The following is a 15,767-nucleotide window of genomic DNA, read 5'->3' on the forward strand; positions in this document are numbered from 1 at the left end:
GCATCTGAGGCTTGCACACAAACTTGATTTCTCTGCTTCTACTATCCTGGGGCCTTCATGGGTACTCTAGACCTTGTTCACTGTATCCCCCCACCCCCCACCATTACACCTCCTGACTCCAGACATTGCTGTCCCTTTCTTCACCACCACAGCTCCTGGATCCCCTTGCTACCTAATTTGCACAAGGTTTGAGAACAGCTTCTTCAAGAACCCATGTTTTCTGGTTGCATTTCAGTTCCCCACACATGCCATTTCACTTCTCTATCATTTTTGTCTACCATTATAACACCAGGGCTCAGTGGGCAAGGGCTGGGTCACTGCACTGAGCCCCCTGCACCCAGCAGGCACAAAGGACAGGGTGGGACAAGGTTGCTTCCTCTTGTCTCTGCCTAGAACTATTTACCATCAGGCATTCAACAAACATTTGTTGACTGCTTACTGTGTGTCAGGCTCTATTGTAGGTGTTGGAGATAGCAATAGATAAAAAACATCCGTGTCCTGGGGTGGGTTGTGTGTGTGTGTGCATGCGCGTGTGCGCATACTTATGTTTTGCTAGGGCAAGACCTAGAATAGACAATAAACACAGTGAGTAAATTGTATGTTAGAAGTTGATCAGTGCAGTTCAGAAGATCTGTAGAGCCAGGTCTGGGGAATGATGGGGGGGTGCAGGTAGGCAGTTTTAAATAGGGGAGTCAGGGAAGGCTTCATGAAGAAGGTGACATTGAAACAAGGACTTGGAAAAAGATGAGGCAAGTGGATATCTGGGGAAAGAGCATTCCAGGCAAAGGGAACAGCAAGTGCAAAGTCCCTGAGGCTGGACTGTGCCTGCTTCATTCAGGAACAGCTAGGATACTAGTACGACTGGAGCCGAGTGAGGCGGCTAACAGATGAGGTCTGGGAAGTGATGGACGCGATCATCTATCCCGAGGTGGACTTTTGTCTTTGTGAAATATTTCCACTCCCGACATGCTCCGGTAAATCCTCGTTAATATGAACTGGTGTGACCAAGGGTACCATAAGGGGAAGCCCAGAAGAGATGGGGAAGTTGGCTTTGCACTGGGGTGCCGTGTAAAGATGTTCCAGATGGCCTGCCGGACGGAGTCTGCTGCCATTTAAACTGGGCTTGGTGATAGTGCAGGAGTTTTGCAGGCAGAGAGGGGTGAGGGATTAGGTTGGTTTGTCAGTGCTTGACACACAACAGGCGCCCAATAAATAAAATGAAAAACCGGAGAGCCCAGGAGGTGGGGCAGGGGGAACCACGGGCGGGGCTCCGGCGGGCCAGAAGAGGTAGTTGAGAGGTGGCAGTAAAACCCAATTTAGGGTACAAATCCTCGCGTGAGGCGGAAAAGAGCCCCCTTTCCAACCCAAAGTCCCAAGCATGCGTAGTAATGCACTCGCTCCTGTAAAGGTCCATCTTTCCCTTCAGCCTAGGCTCCACCCCGTGAGCTTCGCTGATGGAGATGGGAGGGGTTAAAGGCGGGACGAAATTCGATTGAAAGACCTTTTGACCAATCACGTTGCGAGGCATTCGACCCATGGTTGAGAACAAAAAGGAGGCCCCGCCCCCTCGACGGTGAAACCAATGAAAACCTGGCAGAGGCGCGGCCGGGGCAGCGAAATCACGCCTCTCCAGCCAGGCCACGCCCTTTATTCTTGCTCTGCCTCACCCCAGGGAGCAAATCCGATTGGATGGGCGACAATCTCAAAGGGCGGGGCCGCATACATTCACAGTGGGAGTGAGCTCGCGTTTGGGGAGGAGCAGCTGGGCGGGGCTAGACTCTGTCCTATCTAAGGTGGTAGAGGCCAGTGATTCTCCAGGCCGCGTCTCCTAGAAAAGTCATCTTCTCGCGAACCTTTAAAGTCCCTGCCTCCGGAGGCACCTCAAGGGACTAGGACTGACTGCCTTATCTTTTTCCTCCTTCCCAAAGTCCCGTTTGCTATCATGGGGATGTACCAAGTGAGACGGAGTAGGGGGACCGAGTGGTGACCGGCACGCTGGTCACTGTCTGCTGCCCACTTCAGCGTTAGCAAACTTCTAGCAAGATCGGAACTGAGTACTAAACAACCTCTACACTTCCCCCCTGGCGCCATTCCAGGGCAGCGCCACATTCCCCAGTGGGCGCGCAATGGCCGCGCCCCCTCCCGCTGCGGACGGGTCTTTTGGTACATCCAGTCCGAGGTGAGTCCCTTCCCTACCACTTCACCCTTTCCAGCGCGTGCGTGCGCATGCGCGGAGCGCGGCGCGCGCAGCGGTTGGGCCGTTGGGTGTTCGGCTCTGGGATCTGCCGCGTCTCCGCGAGCAGTCGGCTCTGAACCGCGAGCCGCCGTGAGCTCTCGGATTCTAGCCGGCGCCAGCGAGCCCAGGGGCATCGCCCGCAGCGGCCAAGCTCATGGCCGGCTGAGCGGGACGCCGCCTCCGCCTCAGCCACCGCCGCCGCCGCCGCCTCCTCCTCCTCAGCCGGCGGCGGCCCGGGCCCAGCAGCCATGGCCGAAGACTACTGGGACGGGCGCCTGCGGCGAACAGGAGGAGAAGGAGGTCGCGCGGCCTCAGCCCGGGCCGCCGCCCCAGGCGCCGCCGCGCCGGTCCCGCGGCGTTGAGGTTGCTCGCGCGCCCCCGCCGGTGAGCGCGTCCACGAGGCGTGGGGTGGGGGCTGCCCTTCCTCCTACAGAACCAACCCAGACCCCGGGCGTTGCCGGGCTGCACTGCTGGCATGTGCCCCCTCCCCCAGCGAGTTTCCCAGAATGCGCCGGGCCGGGGGTCATTTGGGGCCTCCCTGACCTTGGCCCCGCCCTGGGCCTGGTCTGGGAACTGGGGATGGGAAGTACTGTGGGTGCTAATGGGGAGCAGGGTAATCGAAGGACCAGAGGGTGTGTAAATGGGTGGCAGAGTGGTGAAAGACTCGGGGTTTGCTAACGGGGGCCTGAGCTGTGGAGGGGTCGGAGCATGTGGTAATAAGTCTTACCGCTTTGTAAGGTTTTGAGGCCCAGTGTGTGCTAACGGAGGGGCGGTGCAGGGCGATGGAGGGACCTGAGGATGTATAACAAGGGAGAGGACGTCGGAGGAGTGCTGAGATATGCAAATGGAGTTATAGCTGTAGAAAGGCCCCGTGTGTGTTACTGGGGGATAAGGTGGTAGAGGTACCAGAGGGTGTGCCAGTAGGATCGGGGTTCTTAGGCCCTGTGTGTGGTAAGGGGGGGGGTGGTCAGGATGGTGTTAATATTGTGTATTTGTCCATGACGGACTGCGAGGTGTGAGGGTGCAGAGTGTGCTCATGGAGGACAGGGTAGTGGAAGAACTCCAGTGTTGAGAGGGTACTAATGGGGGTCATAGCTCTCGAGGGTATGTGCATATGATAATAAAGGTCTGGGTAGTATGAGGCCCAGTATGTGCTAATGGGGGCAGAGTAGTGGAAGCCCTGAGCCTGTGCTAATGGGTATCAGAGTTGTGGATATATGTGTGTGTGGGTTGGGGGTGAGGGAAGTATCTAAGTACTGTAAGAGGTTCAGTGTATTAAGGATCAGGATGGTGTGAGATCAGTGTGTGTGGGTCCATGAGGTCAAGGGATGTGAGACTCTAGGACACCCTAAGAAGGAGCAGGGTAATATATGAAGTTCTAGTGACTATTAATGTGGATTTAGAGTCATGGAGGCGCTTAAATGTGTGCCAATGGGGGGGGAGAATCAGAGCAGTATGAGTTCTGGAATATGCTAATGAGCGTCTGAACATTCTGAAGACAGTGTGTTCTTGGGGGACTGAGGTGCGTTGAGGTTCCAGAGAGTGCTAAAGGAGGGTAGAGCTGTGGAGGGGATCTTGTGTACAATAAGGAAGATCAGCGCTGTGAAGTGATCCAGTTGTCAACCGACAGGGGTTATAGCTATGGAGGAGTTGAAACAAAGAGAAATAAAGGACAGGAACGTGACAGTCCAGGTGTGCTAAAGTGGATTAGTGCCATGGAGGGCTGAAGTGTGTTAATGGGGTTCTGGGCTGAATGAAGATCTGTGTGCACTAATGAGGGTCAGGCCATTATAGAACAGCGTGTTTGTGTGTCCCTGGGGACTAGGGCTGAGTACAGGTTCAGGGTGTGGTAATGGGGAGGCACTGTGAGGCCCGGTGTGTGCTAATAGGGGTCAGGGTGAAGTGAAGGTCCAGCCTGTGCTGATGGGGTATGGGGGGACAGGGTAGTGGGAGGACCAGAATATGTGTTAGTGATGATCATAGCTGTGGAGGGATCTGAGTGTGGGCTAAAACAGGTCAGGGATCTGCAAGATTCACTTTGTGTTCATGGGATTCAGGGTAGTGTGAAGGTCCAGTGAGCGCTAATGTGGGTTACCAACCTCTACTGCTGTAGAGGGTCCCAAGTGCATGTTAATAGGGGTCAGAATCATGTTGGGGGAACAGTGAGTGCTGTGGAGAAGAAAACAGGCAGCATGTGGTGCTAAGAGTTAACTTAGAGGGGCCAGTGGTGTGCTAACAGAGCTTAGTGCTCTGTTGAGGCTTTGTGTGCTGATGGGGGTTAGAGATAAATAGGGAAATTGCATTGCCGATGGCAGTTACAATGCAGAGAAGCCTTCTTGAGGGTCCAGTGTGTACTGAAGGAAGCAGGACACTGAGAGTCCAGTGTGTGCTTATGAGATGTGCCTGAACAGAATGAGGATGGTATGTTCCTATAGGAGTTAGTAGAGTGTGATGACTGTGTCCTCAGTGGTTGGTGTGATGTGAGGTGGTGAGTATCCTTGGGTGTGGAAATATTCTGAGGATGGAAGCATCCCCTCAGGGGGTCAAGACGGACATGTGCCCTTCTCAGAGTGGGGTTGTGTATCCAGTTTCTTGCTCCTTCAGTATTCTAAAACCTAAAAATCTCAGAAAACTGAAATGATATTTAAAAGTTTTACTGCAGATTAATGTTCAAGTGTCTCTGTTCACAGGGCCCTGTCCAGGGTCCCCCTGCTGGGGGCGTTGCATGATACACAGATTTTGTACCCTGTCTCCCTAAAATCCCCCCAAAACTGAACTCTGGAATATGTCCAGCCCTTGGGGTTACTGCTTAGAGGTCATGGATCCATGGCTCCTTCGGGTTCCTTCCTCATCCTCCGTCCAGCTCTACTTACAGTCCCCCCAGCTCCCCATTCCCTGCCACAACAGGCAAAGCGACTGGGTATCCATGCCATATGGACGTATGGAAAACAGTCTTTGGGGGCTGGCCATGCTTCACCTTCCTCAGCCTCAGGTCCAGTGTTCAGCCTCTTGGGTCAGGATTTTTTTTGTTATTGTTATCTTGGGTTCTTTGGATGGACTTCATCCTCTTTACTGGATCTTTCTGCTAGGCTGGGCCCTCTACCCCTTCTGGGGGTGATGAGCTCAGGCAGGCAGAAGTGGGGTATGGGGATCGCTAGGGTAAGCACCTGATTTCAAGGTAACAGATGACCCACTTCTCTCTCTTTCGAATCCAGCCCCAGCCTCATCGTCAACCTTCTATCTAGCTCCACTTCCCTTGGGCCCAGGGCCATCTTAGGCCCTGCTGTGAGTCCAGATGGTTCCTGGGCCAGGTCTTTCCCCCTCCTTGCTGGCCCAGAGCCCAGGAGGAAGCAGAAGAAGGCTGGCCTAAGCCTTTTGGTGGCCCCGTTCCCTCTAGCAGCCCCATCTTCTTGCTGATACCAGTGTCCCTGGGTCACCTTGTCTGGGGTTGTTCATGAGTAGCAGGGACTGACCCTGCTCACCCTGACAGATGTTGGTCCTAGGCCCTTAGCCCCCTGCTTCATTAATTTCTGCCACAAGCACTTTTTGAGCATCTACTCTGTGTCAGTCACTGTTCCAGGTCCTCAGGATATAGCCGTGACCTAAACAGACATAAATCTACCCTGGCGGAGCTGATCTTCTAGTTATGGTGGTGAGGAGACAGACAGTAAAGAATAAAGAAACCAGTAACTAGATGGTGTCATTTCTGAGGAGGTGATAAGTGCTGGGGGGGTAATTGGCAAGGTGAGGGGGCTCAGAATGATTGCGATTTTAAATAGGATTATTCGTGGTTATCTGTGAAAAAGGTGATATTTGAGCAATGGCCTGAAGGGGATGAGGGAGTGAGCTATTTTGAAATCTAGGGGAAGGGTCTTCTAAGTACCAGGAACAGCCACTGCAAAGGCCCTGAGGTGGGACTTTTGGGTGCGGTTTCAGAACAGCAATTAGCAACGAGGGGGCGGTGAGGCCAGAGAGGTAATGGTGTGAATGGGGGCCTTGTGGGCCACATTAAGGACTGAGACGTTTATTTGGGGTGATAAGGGACATGTGGTATGTTCTCAAGTAGAGGAGAAATGTGACCTGGCTTGTAAAAATCTGGTAAAATCTGGGTTCAACCTGATGGAACCAGGACAGCTGGTAGACTTAGATCCCCCCGCAACCCCACCCAGTGGTTGGGTCTGGGCAGGACTCTCCCTCCCTCTCCCTGCACCCCTCACCTGGGTAGCCCACTGGGGTAATCCTTTAGCCACCTTGACCATGGCTGCTGGGGGAGGCAGGAGGGTCCTTGTGGTCGCGGGGAGCGTTCCGCCTTGGCAGTTGGGGGTGATGTGAGCTGGTGCCAGCAGAACATGCCATTCTGTGGGCGTGCCCGGGGCCGTGTCAGTGGTTCCGGCGTCCTGGGCGAGCCCCCCGCTACACCAATGGCTAGGTCCATCAGTGCTGCTGCACCCGAGAATGCCTGCTGTGGAGCCTCTGCTTCCACAGTGAGGGTGCCCCCATAGAGGCCAACACGCCACCAGTTGGGCCCTTTCCCTCAGCCAGCCACCCAAGCCTCAGTACCCAGGTGGGCTCCTTAGGAGCAGGGTGCCCTGGGGCTGGTCATCGTAGGTGGCAGGCACTGACAAGGGTCTCCATCCATGCCAGGTTTCTAGGAATCCTGAGTGGTCCCAGGACTCCACAGTGGTTGGGTGGGCACTGGCACAGGTTCATGTCAGTGCACCTCACTGGGTTGTCATGGGTTTTAGGGGGCCTATGGGTGTCAGGCAAATGCTAATGTGGGACCCATTCGCATCCATACCCCCTGCGCAGGTCGCCATGGATCGGATGAAGAAGATCAAACGGCAGCTGTCAATGACACTCCGAGGGGGCCGAGGTGTAGATAAGACCAATGGTGCCCCTGAACAGATAGGCCTGGATGAGAGTGGCAGTGGCGGCGGCAGTGACCTTGGAGAGGGCCCCACACGTGCTGCCCCTGGTGAACCTCGCTCTGGACGGGGCCCACTCAGCTCTGCACCAGGTGGGTCCACTGACCATTCCCACTCCCAGACTGGTCCCAGGGGTGCTGCCTTCCAACTGAGTTCCTCTTAAACTTGCGTTATTTTCATTTTCCTTTCTCCATTTTTTCCCTCATCTCTGCCATCCTCTCTCAACACCCTCTCTCTATTGTCCATCTGTGTCCCTTTCCTTGGCTTTGTGCCCAGGCCTCAGCGGGGAGGAAGGGTGCCCCGCCTGCCACAGCTGCCCCAAGCCTCCCTCTGCCCTTCTCCTGCGCTCTGTGACAGCCCCCTCAGGCCTCCTGGCACCTGCCTGCCCTGGGCCTGCCTTCCCAGGGCATTTGGCTACTTCTGCTGCCTGCCCACTGGCTCTGGGCCAGCCGCAGTTTCAGCTCGCCGCTGACGCGGGGTGCTCCACTAGGTGACTATTGCCCTCCCAGTTCAACCTGTCTTGACCTGTGTGAACCTCCCTGGGCCTTCCCACCCTCTCCATGAGGGACTCCAGGCTGCTCTGGGGGCCATGTGCACACGTGTGTGATGAGGGAATGTGTTACGGGAGGGTGGGGGGATTTGTCCTGGGGCTTCTGAGCCCACCCGGCCTGCCCTCCCCCTGTCCCCACTACCAGAGATTGTACACGAGGACTTGAAGATGGGGTCTGACGGGGAAAGTGACCAGGCTTCAGCCACGTCCTCGGATGAGGTGCAGTCACCAGTGAGGGTGCGCATGCGCAACCATCCCCCACGCAAGATCTCCACTGAGGTGCTGAACCCCCTGTCCGGGCAGTGGCGGGGCTGGAAAAGAGGGTCGGACCTGGGGAGTTGGAGCTCATGGTCCTGTTTCTCCCCTATCTTGCCTGCCAGGACATCAACAAGCGCCTATCACTACCAGCCGACATCCGGCTGCCCGAGGGCTACCTTGAGAAGCTGACCCTCAATAGCCCCATCTTCGACAAGCCCCTCAGCCGCCGCCTCCGCCGTGTCAGCCTGGTGAGCGTCTTCTCTTCCTGTCTCCTCCTCTTCCTCCTCCCAGTCCCTTCCCCTGAGCTTACTTCAGCCTGCCTCCTTTGCCCCACAGTCTGAGATTGGCTTTGGGAAACTGGAGACCTACATCAAGCTGGACAAGCTGGGAGAGGTGAGAGACAGCCAGGAGGCCCATGGTAGGGCTGGGGGTCCGTGGGAACTCCCTGCAGCTTCATAGCTCGTCTCCTGTCACTCTTCCTCACATTCCAGGGTACCTATGCCACCGTGTACAAAGGCAAAAGCAAGCTCACAGACAACCTCGTGGCACTCAAGGAGATCAGACTGGAACACGAAGAGGGGGCACCCTGCACCGCCATCCGGGAAGGTACAGGCCCCATCTGATCTGCCCCAGGCTTCCCGGGCTCTCCCCATGGTGTGCGCGTGCACGCACACACACACACACTTGCACACACACCCCCATAGTGAGGACAGGGACTAGGGGTTCTGGGACTTCCCTCCTGACGTTCTGGGCTTCATGAGAAAGTGCCCATCAGCCACATATCCAGATAATAAATCAGGGTAACCAGGAATCTTCCTGTGTGGAGAAGAGGTAGGTGAATTGTAAAGCAGGGTGCTTGCTTTGGTTCTGAGAATATCCCTGAAAGTGCTCACGAGTTTACTTGACACAATAGTTTCTAGTCAGAATTTCACATGGAATGAATCTGAATTGCATAGTAATTGAGTGTGCAAACTCATTTTCACACGATGCTGCAGATCTGTGTACTGAGGATTGGAGCAAGGGCGCTTTCCAGAAACCAAAAACTGGTTGTGAAAATCTAGTGTCACATAAGCCTGGGGCTGCAATCCCAGGTTCTTGCTCTATACTCTTCTCTGAGCCTTAGTTTCCACATCTGGAACTTGGGGACACACCTTCTTCCTGGTATCAGGTGGGTTAGAGCCGGTGGCTGTGAGCCACCACCCCAAGCCATCTGGGCTCGACCCGGTCTAGTCCTCCTCCTTGCCTCTGTTCTGAGGGTGGGCCCTGACTCTTCCCCTGTCTCACCCCCCTGCTTCCTGCAGTGTCCCTGCTCAAGGACCTCAAACACGCCAACATCGTCACGCTACACGACATTATTCACACGGAGAAGTCCCTCACCCTTGTCTTTGAGTACCTGGTAAGGTTGGGTGGCAGTGGGTCCTGGGGGGAGGTGGGGAGATGGCCAGGAGCCACAGGATGTGACCCTCTTTCCTCTACCTGCTCTTCTTTCCTCAGGACAAGGACCTGAAGCAGTACCTGGATGACTGTGGGAACGTCATCAACATGCACAATGTGAAAGTGGGTGTGGGGCAGGAAGCAGGGGCACAAGGGGGCCCCTCACTCACCCACTCCACCCCACAAATCTCCCAGAAACAGACTTTTCCTGTTTGGCTTTTTTGCCAAAAAAAAAAGCTGGGAGCCCTTGGAGGGCATTGGGACCCTATCCTCTTTTGTGAGACAAGGCTCTGGGCTCAGTGCCTGTCTTTGGGAGGGGGAGCAGTGCCTGCTGGGGGTCAGGCTGCTGGATACTCTTTGACCTCTGCCTGCCGTTCCTGGGTCCCCAGCTGTTCCTGTTCCAGCTGCTCCGTGGCCTGGCCTACTGCCACCGGCAGAAGGTGCTACACCGAGACCTCAAGCCCCAGAACCTGCTCATCAATGAGAGAGGAGAGCTCAAGCTGGCCGACTTTGGTACCCCTGGCCTCTGCCTTCTTCCCAGTGATCCCCCAGCCTTACTCTCCCAGCCTCCCCCTTCCCCACAACCACCTGGTCTCAGTCCCTCCCATTCAGCCCCTCCAGGCTTTGCTTAGGATGCCCTCAGTCCTAACTGCATTCTCCCCAATACTGCCCACAACCTCCTCAATTCCAGCTGCCCCTTCTCTCCACCTACCAGGCCTGGCCCGGGCCAAGTCAATTCCAACGAAGACCTACTCCAATGAGGTGGTAACACTGTGGTACCGGCCCCCCGACATCCTGCTCGGGTCCACGGACTACTCCACTCAGATTGACATGTGGTGAGGACAGGTCGAAGTGTGGCAGGGGCCATGCGGTGAAGGGGGGTGGCTTGGTCACAACAGCCAACTGGCCAACTGCCTACATATTCACTGTGCCCTCCCTGCCCAGGGGTGTGGGCTGCATCTTCTATGAGATGGCCACAGGCCGGCCCCTCTTCCCGGGCTCCACGGTGGAGGAACAGCTGCACTTCATCTTCCGCATCTTGGGTGAGGAGGCATGAGCCCTAGGAGCTGTGGGGACATGCAGAGAGGCCCTGTGAGATGTTTAGGATAACTCCACTTCCCCGCCAGGAACCCCAACTGAGGAGACATGGCCGGGCATCCTGTCCAATGAAGAGTTCAAGACATACAACTACCCCAAGTACCGAGCCGAGGCCCTTTTGAGCCATGCACCCCGGTGAGGCTGGTGGGTAGGTGGGTGTTAGGGACCAGAGTACCCAAACTGAGTTTAAAACAGGTCCCCTTGTCCTTGTGGTAGACTTGACAGCGACGGGGCTGACCTCCTCACCAAGCTGCTGCAGGTGAGACGATCTTCCTGGGCCAGCCTTGGGGCCTAGCGGATTCCAGGTGTGGGGAAACAGGGAGCTACAGGGGCAGGATCTGGGGCGGGGAGGAAGAGAAGCCTACTTGTTGAAAGTGTCAATACTCCCCCATCCCGACACACACACTCAGTTTGAAGGTCGCAATCGGATCTCCGCAGAAGATGCCATGAAACATCCATTCTTCCTCAGTCTGGGGGAACGGATCCACAAACTTCCTGACAGTGAGTGGAGCTGGGGAATGGACCGGCTGGTGGGGGGCTTTGGGGAACAGGACTGCTGCAGATAGCTGGGCAGGTTGTGTTGGGCTCTGGCTCTGCCACCTTGGATGGGGTGGGGTGGGGTGGGGGGGTATCCCCTTGTTCACGTGTGTGATGTGTTGTTCATTACAGAAGAGTTTTTTAGTTTTCAGTTCCTGGAAATTTTCAAACGTACATAAAAACCGATGGAACATCACTTTACCTTTTAAAAAAAAGTAAATGTTGTGAAATAGATACTGAGAAATGATAGATCATAAGCATATAGCACAATGAATTTTTACAAACTAAACACCCGTGTAACCGGCATACAGGTCGAGAAATAGGATATGAGAAGCTCCCCTGAAGTGCCCTCTTTTCTCCTTCAGTTATTCCTGGCATCCCCTCTAAAAGTTGCCACTAGTTTGACTTCTAAAGCATAGATATGCTTTCCCTGTCCCTGTCCCCTACAGAAATGGAGGCACATGGCGTGTTCCGTTATGTCTGACTTTTTAATATGGACGTTTTAAAGTTAGATATATTTATATATTAGACCAAATAATATGATGAGTCCCCAGGTACTCCAACAAGTGATCAACTCATGGCCAATCAGGTTTTATCTATAATCACTCTGATTATTTTGAATCAAGTTCCAGATACATCATTCATCTATAAACAATTTCAGCATGTATCTCTAAAATATTTTCTTAAGCGTAACAGTAATACCATTATCACGCTAACATTTGATTGGATTAATCTCAATCAAATCCCAAACACCGGGCTTCCCTGGTGGCGCAGTGGTTGAGAGTCCGCCTGCCGACGCAGGGGACACGGGGGTTCGTGCCCCGGTCCGGGAAGATCCCACATGCCGCGGAGCAGCTGGGCCCATGAGCCATGGCCGCTGAGCCTGCGCATCCAGAGCCTGTGCTCCGCAACGGGAGAGGCCACAACAGTGAGAGGCCCACGTACCGCAAAAAAAAAAACAAAAAGAAAAATCCCAAACACCATCCATTGTCTAGACTTTATAGGTGGTAATCGCAGTATCACTGTCGCACTTGACAAAGTTAATGATTTCTTGGTGTCATGTAATAGTCTATATTCCATTTTCCCTGGTTGTAGCTGGTTTGTGTGTGGGATTATTTGATGGATGAAAGTCAAGGCTCTCAAAGAAAAGGCAGCTTTTTCTAATTTCCCTGACGGGGCCACATGGGAGGTGGTCCTAGGTGGCCTCATGGGTCATGCCCCACTCCTGTCTCTCCTCCACCCACAGCTACTTCCATATTTGCACTAAAGGAGATCCAGCTACAAAAGGAGGCCAGCATTCGGTCTTCGTCAATGCCTGACTCAGGTAAGTGTACTTGTGGCCCTCACCCTCTTCCCTGCCCCGTCCACCTACCTGCTTGCTCACCAACAGCCATCTGCTCTGCTTTCCCCTGCAGGCAGGCCAGCTTTCCGAGTGGTGGACACCGAGTTCTAAGCCACAGACCGAGGCCCCAGCAGGCAGCAGCTGGAGGGATGCCATACCCCTCACAGGGCAGCCCCCAACTGCATCATCCTCCCTGCTTGCTGCCTGCCTACCTGCCTGACTCATGCTCACCTGCCCACATGTCCCCTGCTGCCTGTCTGAACACCCGACCATTGGCCTGTTGGCCCACCCATTGGCCTGTCTGCTGGGTGCTAACAAAGTTCTCATCGTTCCTTCGCCTGATCTGTCTGTCTGTGTGTCTCTCTCTCTTTCTGTCTCGGTAGTTGCCGGCGGACAGCATGGCCGTGCCAGCCTCCCACACTGAGGCCAGGCCTATACCCCTCCCCATCATGCCCCACCCCCCGCAGGACCACTACCCCACGGCAAGCCAGGGGTCTGGAGCTAGCCCAGGCTGGGGATCTCGACTCAGACAAGACACGGTGATGCCTTGGGTCTGAGGCTCCCCTGTCTGCTTTCCTGCCTGCCCCACCTGCCTCATGTTGTGTGGGCCTTTTTCTTTTTGTTTGTTTCATTCATTGTTGTTTTTTAATTATTTTAAATGAGGTTTTCATTTTTTAAATGCAATATCTCTGTATACAGGCTGGCTGGGCCCCACCCACTGTGTGGCCCTCCCACAGTATTTTGTGCAATGAAGCCCCGCTCCCAGCCTTTCTATGGCAGGGACACAACCCCTATTCAAAACCCTGACCATCACCAGACCCTGGGGTCAGCTAAGGGAAAGCATGCCTCGACCACTCGCCTTCCGACCCCCACCTGCCATCCCCAGCTGCAGGGGGACTTGGGGACTACTGGAGATTCTCTGGGAGATGGATGAGGTGGGGGGCCCCCACTCTTTCCCTCCTGCAGTCCCATAGCAGGGGCCTCCTTCTCAGGGTCTCCCTAGCCCAGCCCTCCTGCCCCCATCCCACTCGGTGCTGTTGAGTAGGGCCCCTGCCAGGAACTGACCAACTCAGCGAGGAGCCATAGTGTGTATATGTACACAGGCAGGGACAGAGGGGCACATGGTGGGGGGGGGGGTGTGCCCAGGCGTTACCCCCTAACCCCTGGGGAAGATGAGGCAGGGCAGGGACAGTCTCTGGGGTCAGTCTCCAGATGGGTGGTTACCTCCCCTTCACTCTAAACCCTGGGGCCCTCAAATGGGGTGGGAGGGCAGGGGCCTTCCTAGGGTGGTTTGGGAGGGGTGGGTTCCTGAATGCACCATAATCGCTGTATGAAATATTAAAAAGTCTAAAGTGAAAAACCTGATTGCAAATCCCTGTGGGGGTGGGCTCAACCCAGGGTGAGTACTGGGACCTTGGAGAATTCATACCTGGTCCCCATCGTCTAGAAGAGCACTGGGAGTGGGCCAGGGACACGTCAGGACTATGAAAAAGGCATCTGAGGGGTTGCACACAACGGTGGAACATCGAGTTGAAGCAGGCAGGGCAGGCTGTATAAGAGCATAGGCTAAGGAGAGAGGAATCAGATTTACCTGAGAATATGCGGGAGCCAGATAGAGGGTAGACTGGTGGGTGTAGAGAGGCTGTTTGAAAGACACTTGGAAGGCCCAATAAAATGAGTTGGGGAGATGAGGCAGAGAGGCCCAGTATGACCAAGACATGTCTGGCTGGGAGCATGAGAAAGGCCAGTTGGAGAGGGAATATGAGAGGAGGGTAGATTTTGAACCACTGAGTAGATAGGGGAATGCTTTTAATACATGGATCAAATTCAGGAGTAGGGCCATTGATGGAATTGGATGTTTAGATTACTGGTGTCTAGGAAGTAATGGAAACCATGGACATGTATGAGATGACCCTGGGGAGGATGCAGTGGTTTGTGAGAGGCTAGAGGTCAAGAGACAGCCTGGGACTTGGTCTCAAGTCGAGGCTTTGATTTCCTCTGTCCTGGGAGTTCTAGCCCCTGTCCACCATCTTGGGCAAAGCCTAGGATAGACTTCCAGGCAGAAGAGGTAGGGTGGGCAGGCAAATGCTACAGGAGATGCAAGCTTAAGTGACTGGTTACTGAAGTCTAGCGGTGGCAGTGGCCGACGGACCTCTACTGTGTCCCTGTAAGCACTTTGGTGATAGCTTGCAGCCTTATAGTTCCATGATGGCTGCCATGTCCCCAAAGATGGGAAAGCAAGCAGGGAAAACATCACCCTCCCTACCTGACCGCATCCTTGTAACAGGAAACTTCCACAAGCTCGTCAGCGGACTTATGCCATCATTTGGCTAGAATCAGTTGACATGGCCACCTCTGGCAGCAAGGGAGGTGGGGAAAACGAAGACCTTGCAAAAGGGGACAAGATTGCCAGGCCGGACTAGAATTCATCCAACTGCTCTGGGAAGTGGTAGGGTACCTGGTGTGGGCAGATGTTGGTTTCTGGAAAACGGAGAAATCAAGTTTAGGCCTAGGGAGGGAGGCCTCTTGTTGGATTGTAGGAAGGATGGGCTATCAATTAAATGCGGAGGGGGAGTTTGCAGAGGGGCAATAAGAGTCAATTCAGAGAATCTGACAAGCTTCAGCTGGGCCTGAAGAGCAGCTATCTGCCATGTGCCAGACGGAACTCGAATGCCACTTCGGGGATCCCCAGGTGAAAGGGCTGCTCCCTTTCCTCCCTCAAAGTTTGCACAACTGAGTTGTGACCCCCTCACCTGTGCCAGGTCTGAGCTGGAGGCTGGAATCACAGTAATATACAATCCCTGCCCTGCAGAAGTTAACCGAAAACAGGTAAATCATAAGATCATGTGTATGGGTGGTAGTGGGATTTGAAATTGTGCAGGGAAAGGGTATTCTGGACCTGTGTGTGCCTGGGCCTAGGTGTGGAAAGGCAAGGTGTGTTTTTGCCTGTGGGTATGGGTGGTGATAGTGAAGGAAATCACTGAAACAGACCCAGAGTCATGAGCCTGTCTTGGGGAGTTTGTGATATGGTCAAGTGGGGACAGCCAATAGGCAGGTAGATGTAGAGAGCCAAAGAGGGAAATTTTAGTTATCACCAACATGTAGGGCTGGGAGTTCTAGCAGAGAAAAGGCTGGCATAGTCTAGTGCACTGGTTCTCAGCAGGAGATAATCTCCCCCACCCCCAGAGGACATCTGGCAGCGTCTGGAGACACTTTTGGTTGTGCCAACTGGTGGATGCTAGCGGGCAGAGGCCAGGGATGCAGCTAAACATCCTACAATGCTTCCTACAACAGAGAAATGTCAACAGTGCCTAAGCTGAAAAAACCCTGGCATGGTGGACTGGTTCTCAAACTTCTGGTCTCAGGATCCCTTTATATTCTTAAGAA

At 54.4% G+C, this 15,767-nt stretch overlaps 1 protein-coding gene across 3 annotated transcripts; it reads left to right on the forward strand.

Annotated features, from left to right (window-relative positions):
- Window positions 1-2,240: 2,240 nt before the first annotated feature.
- CDK16 (cyclin dependent kinase 16) lies at window positions 2,241-13,649 on the forward strand. Of its 3 annotated transcripts, none has more exons than XM_082681512.1 (16): window positions 2,241-2,620; window positions 7,046-7,253; window positions 7,857-7,990; window positions 8,092-8,217; window positions 8,306-8,362; window positions 8,461-8,575; window positions 9,271-9,365; window positions 9,464-9,526; window positions 9,793-9,916; window positions 10,119-10,239; window positions 10,349-10,446; window positions 10,531-10,636; window positions 10,697-10,760; window positions 10,912-11,002; window positions 12,285-12,362; window positions 12,764-13,649. In XM_082681512.1, the coding sequence occupies exons 2-16, from the start codon at window positions 7,052-7,054 to the stop codon at window positions 12,802-12,804; spliced, it is 1,515 nt and encodes a 504-aa protein (XP_082537638.1). In that variant the 5' UTR covers window positions 2,241-2,620; window positions 7,046-7,051; the 3' UTR covers window positions 12,805-13,649. The 3 variants fall into 3 exon arrangements, with proteins under 3 accessions (XP_082537638.1, XP_082537637.1, XP_082537636.1); XM_082681511.1 differs by lacking the exon at window positions 12,764-13,649 and adding an exon at window positions 12,454-12,625 and having other exon boundaries at window positions 2,520-2,620; XM_082681510.1 differs by lacking the exon at window positions 2,241-2,620 and having other exon boundaries at window positions 7,037-7,253; window positions 10,718-10,760.
- The last annotated feature ends 2,118 nt before the right edge of the window (window positions 13,650-15,767 follow it).

The sequence above is a fragment of the Grampus griseus genome (assembly GCF_964374135.1).
Source record: "Grampus griseus genome assembly, chromosome: X".
Taxonomy (NCBI): Eukaryota; Metazoa; Chordata; class Mammalia; order Artiodactyla; family Delphinidae; genus Grampus; species Grampus griseus.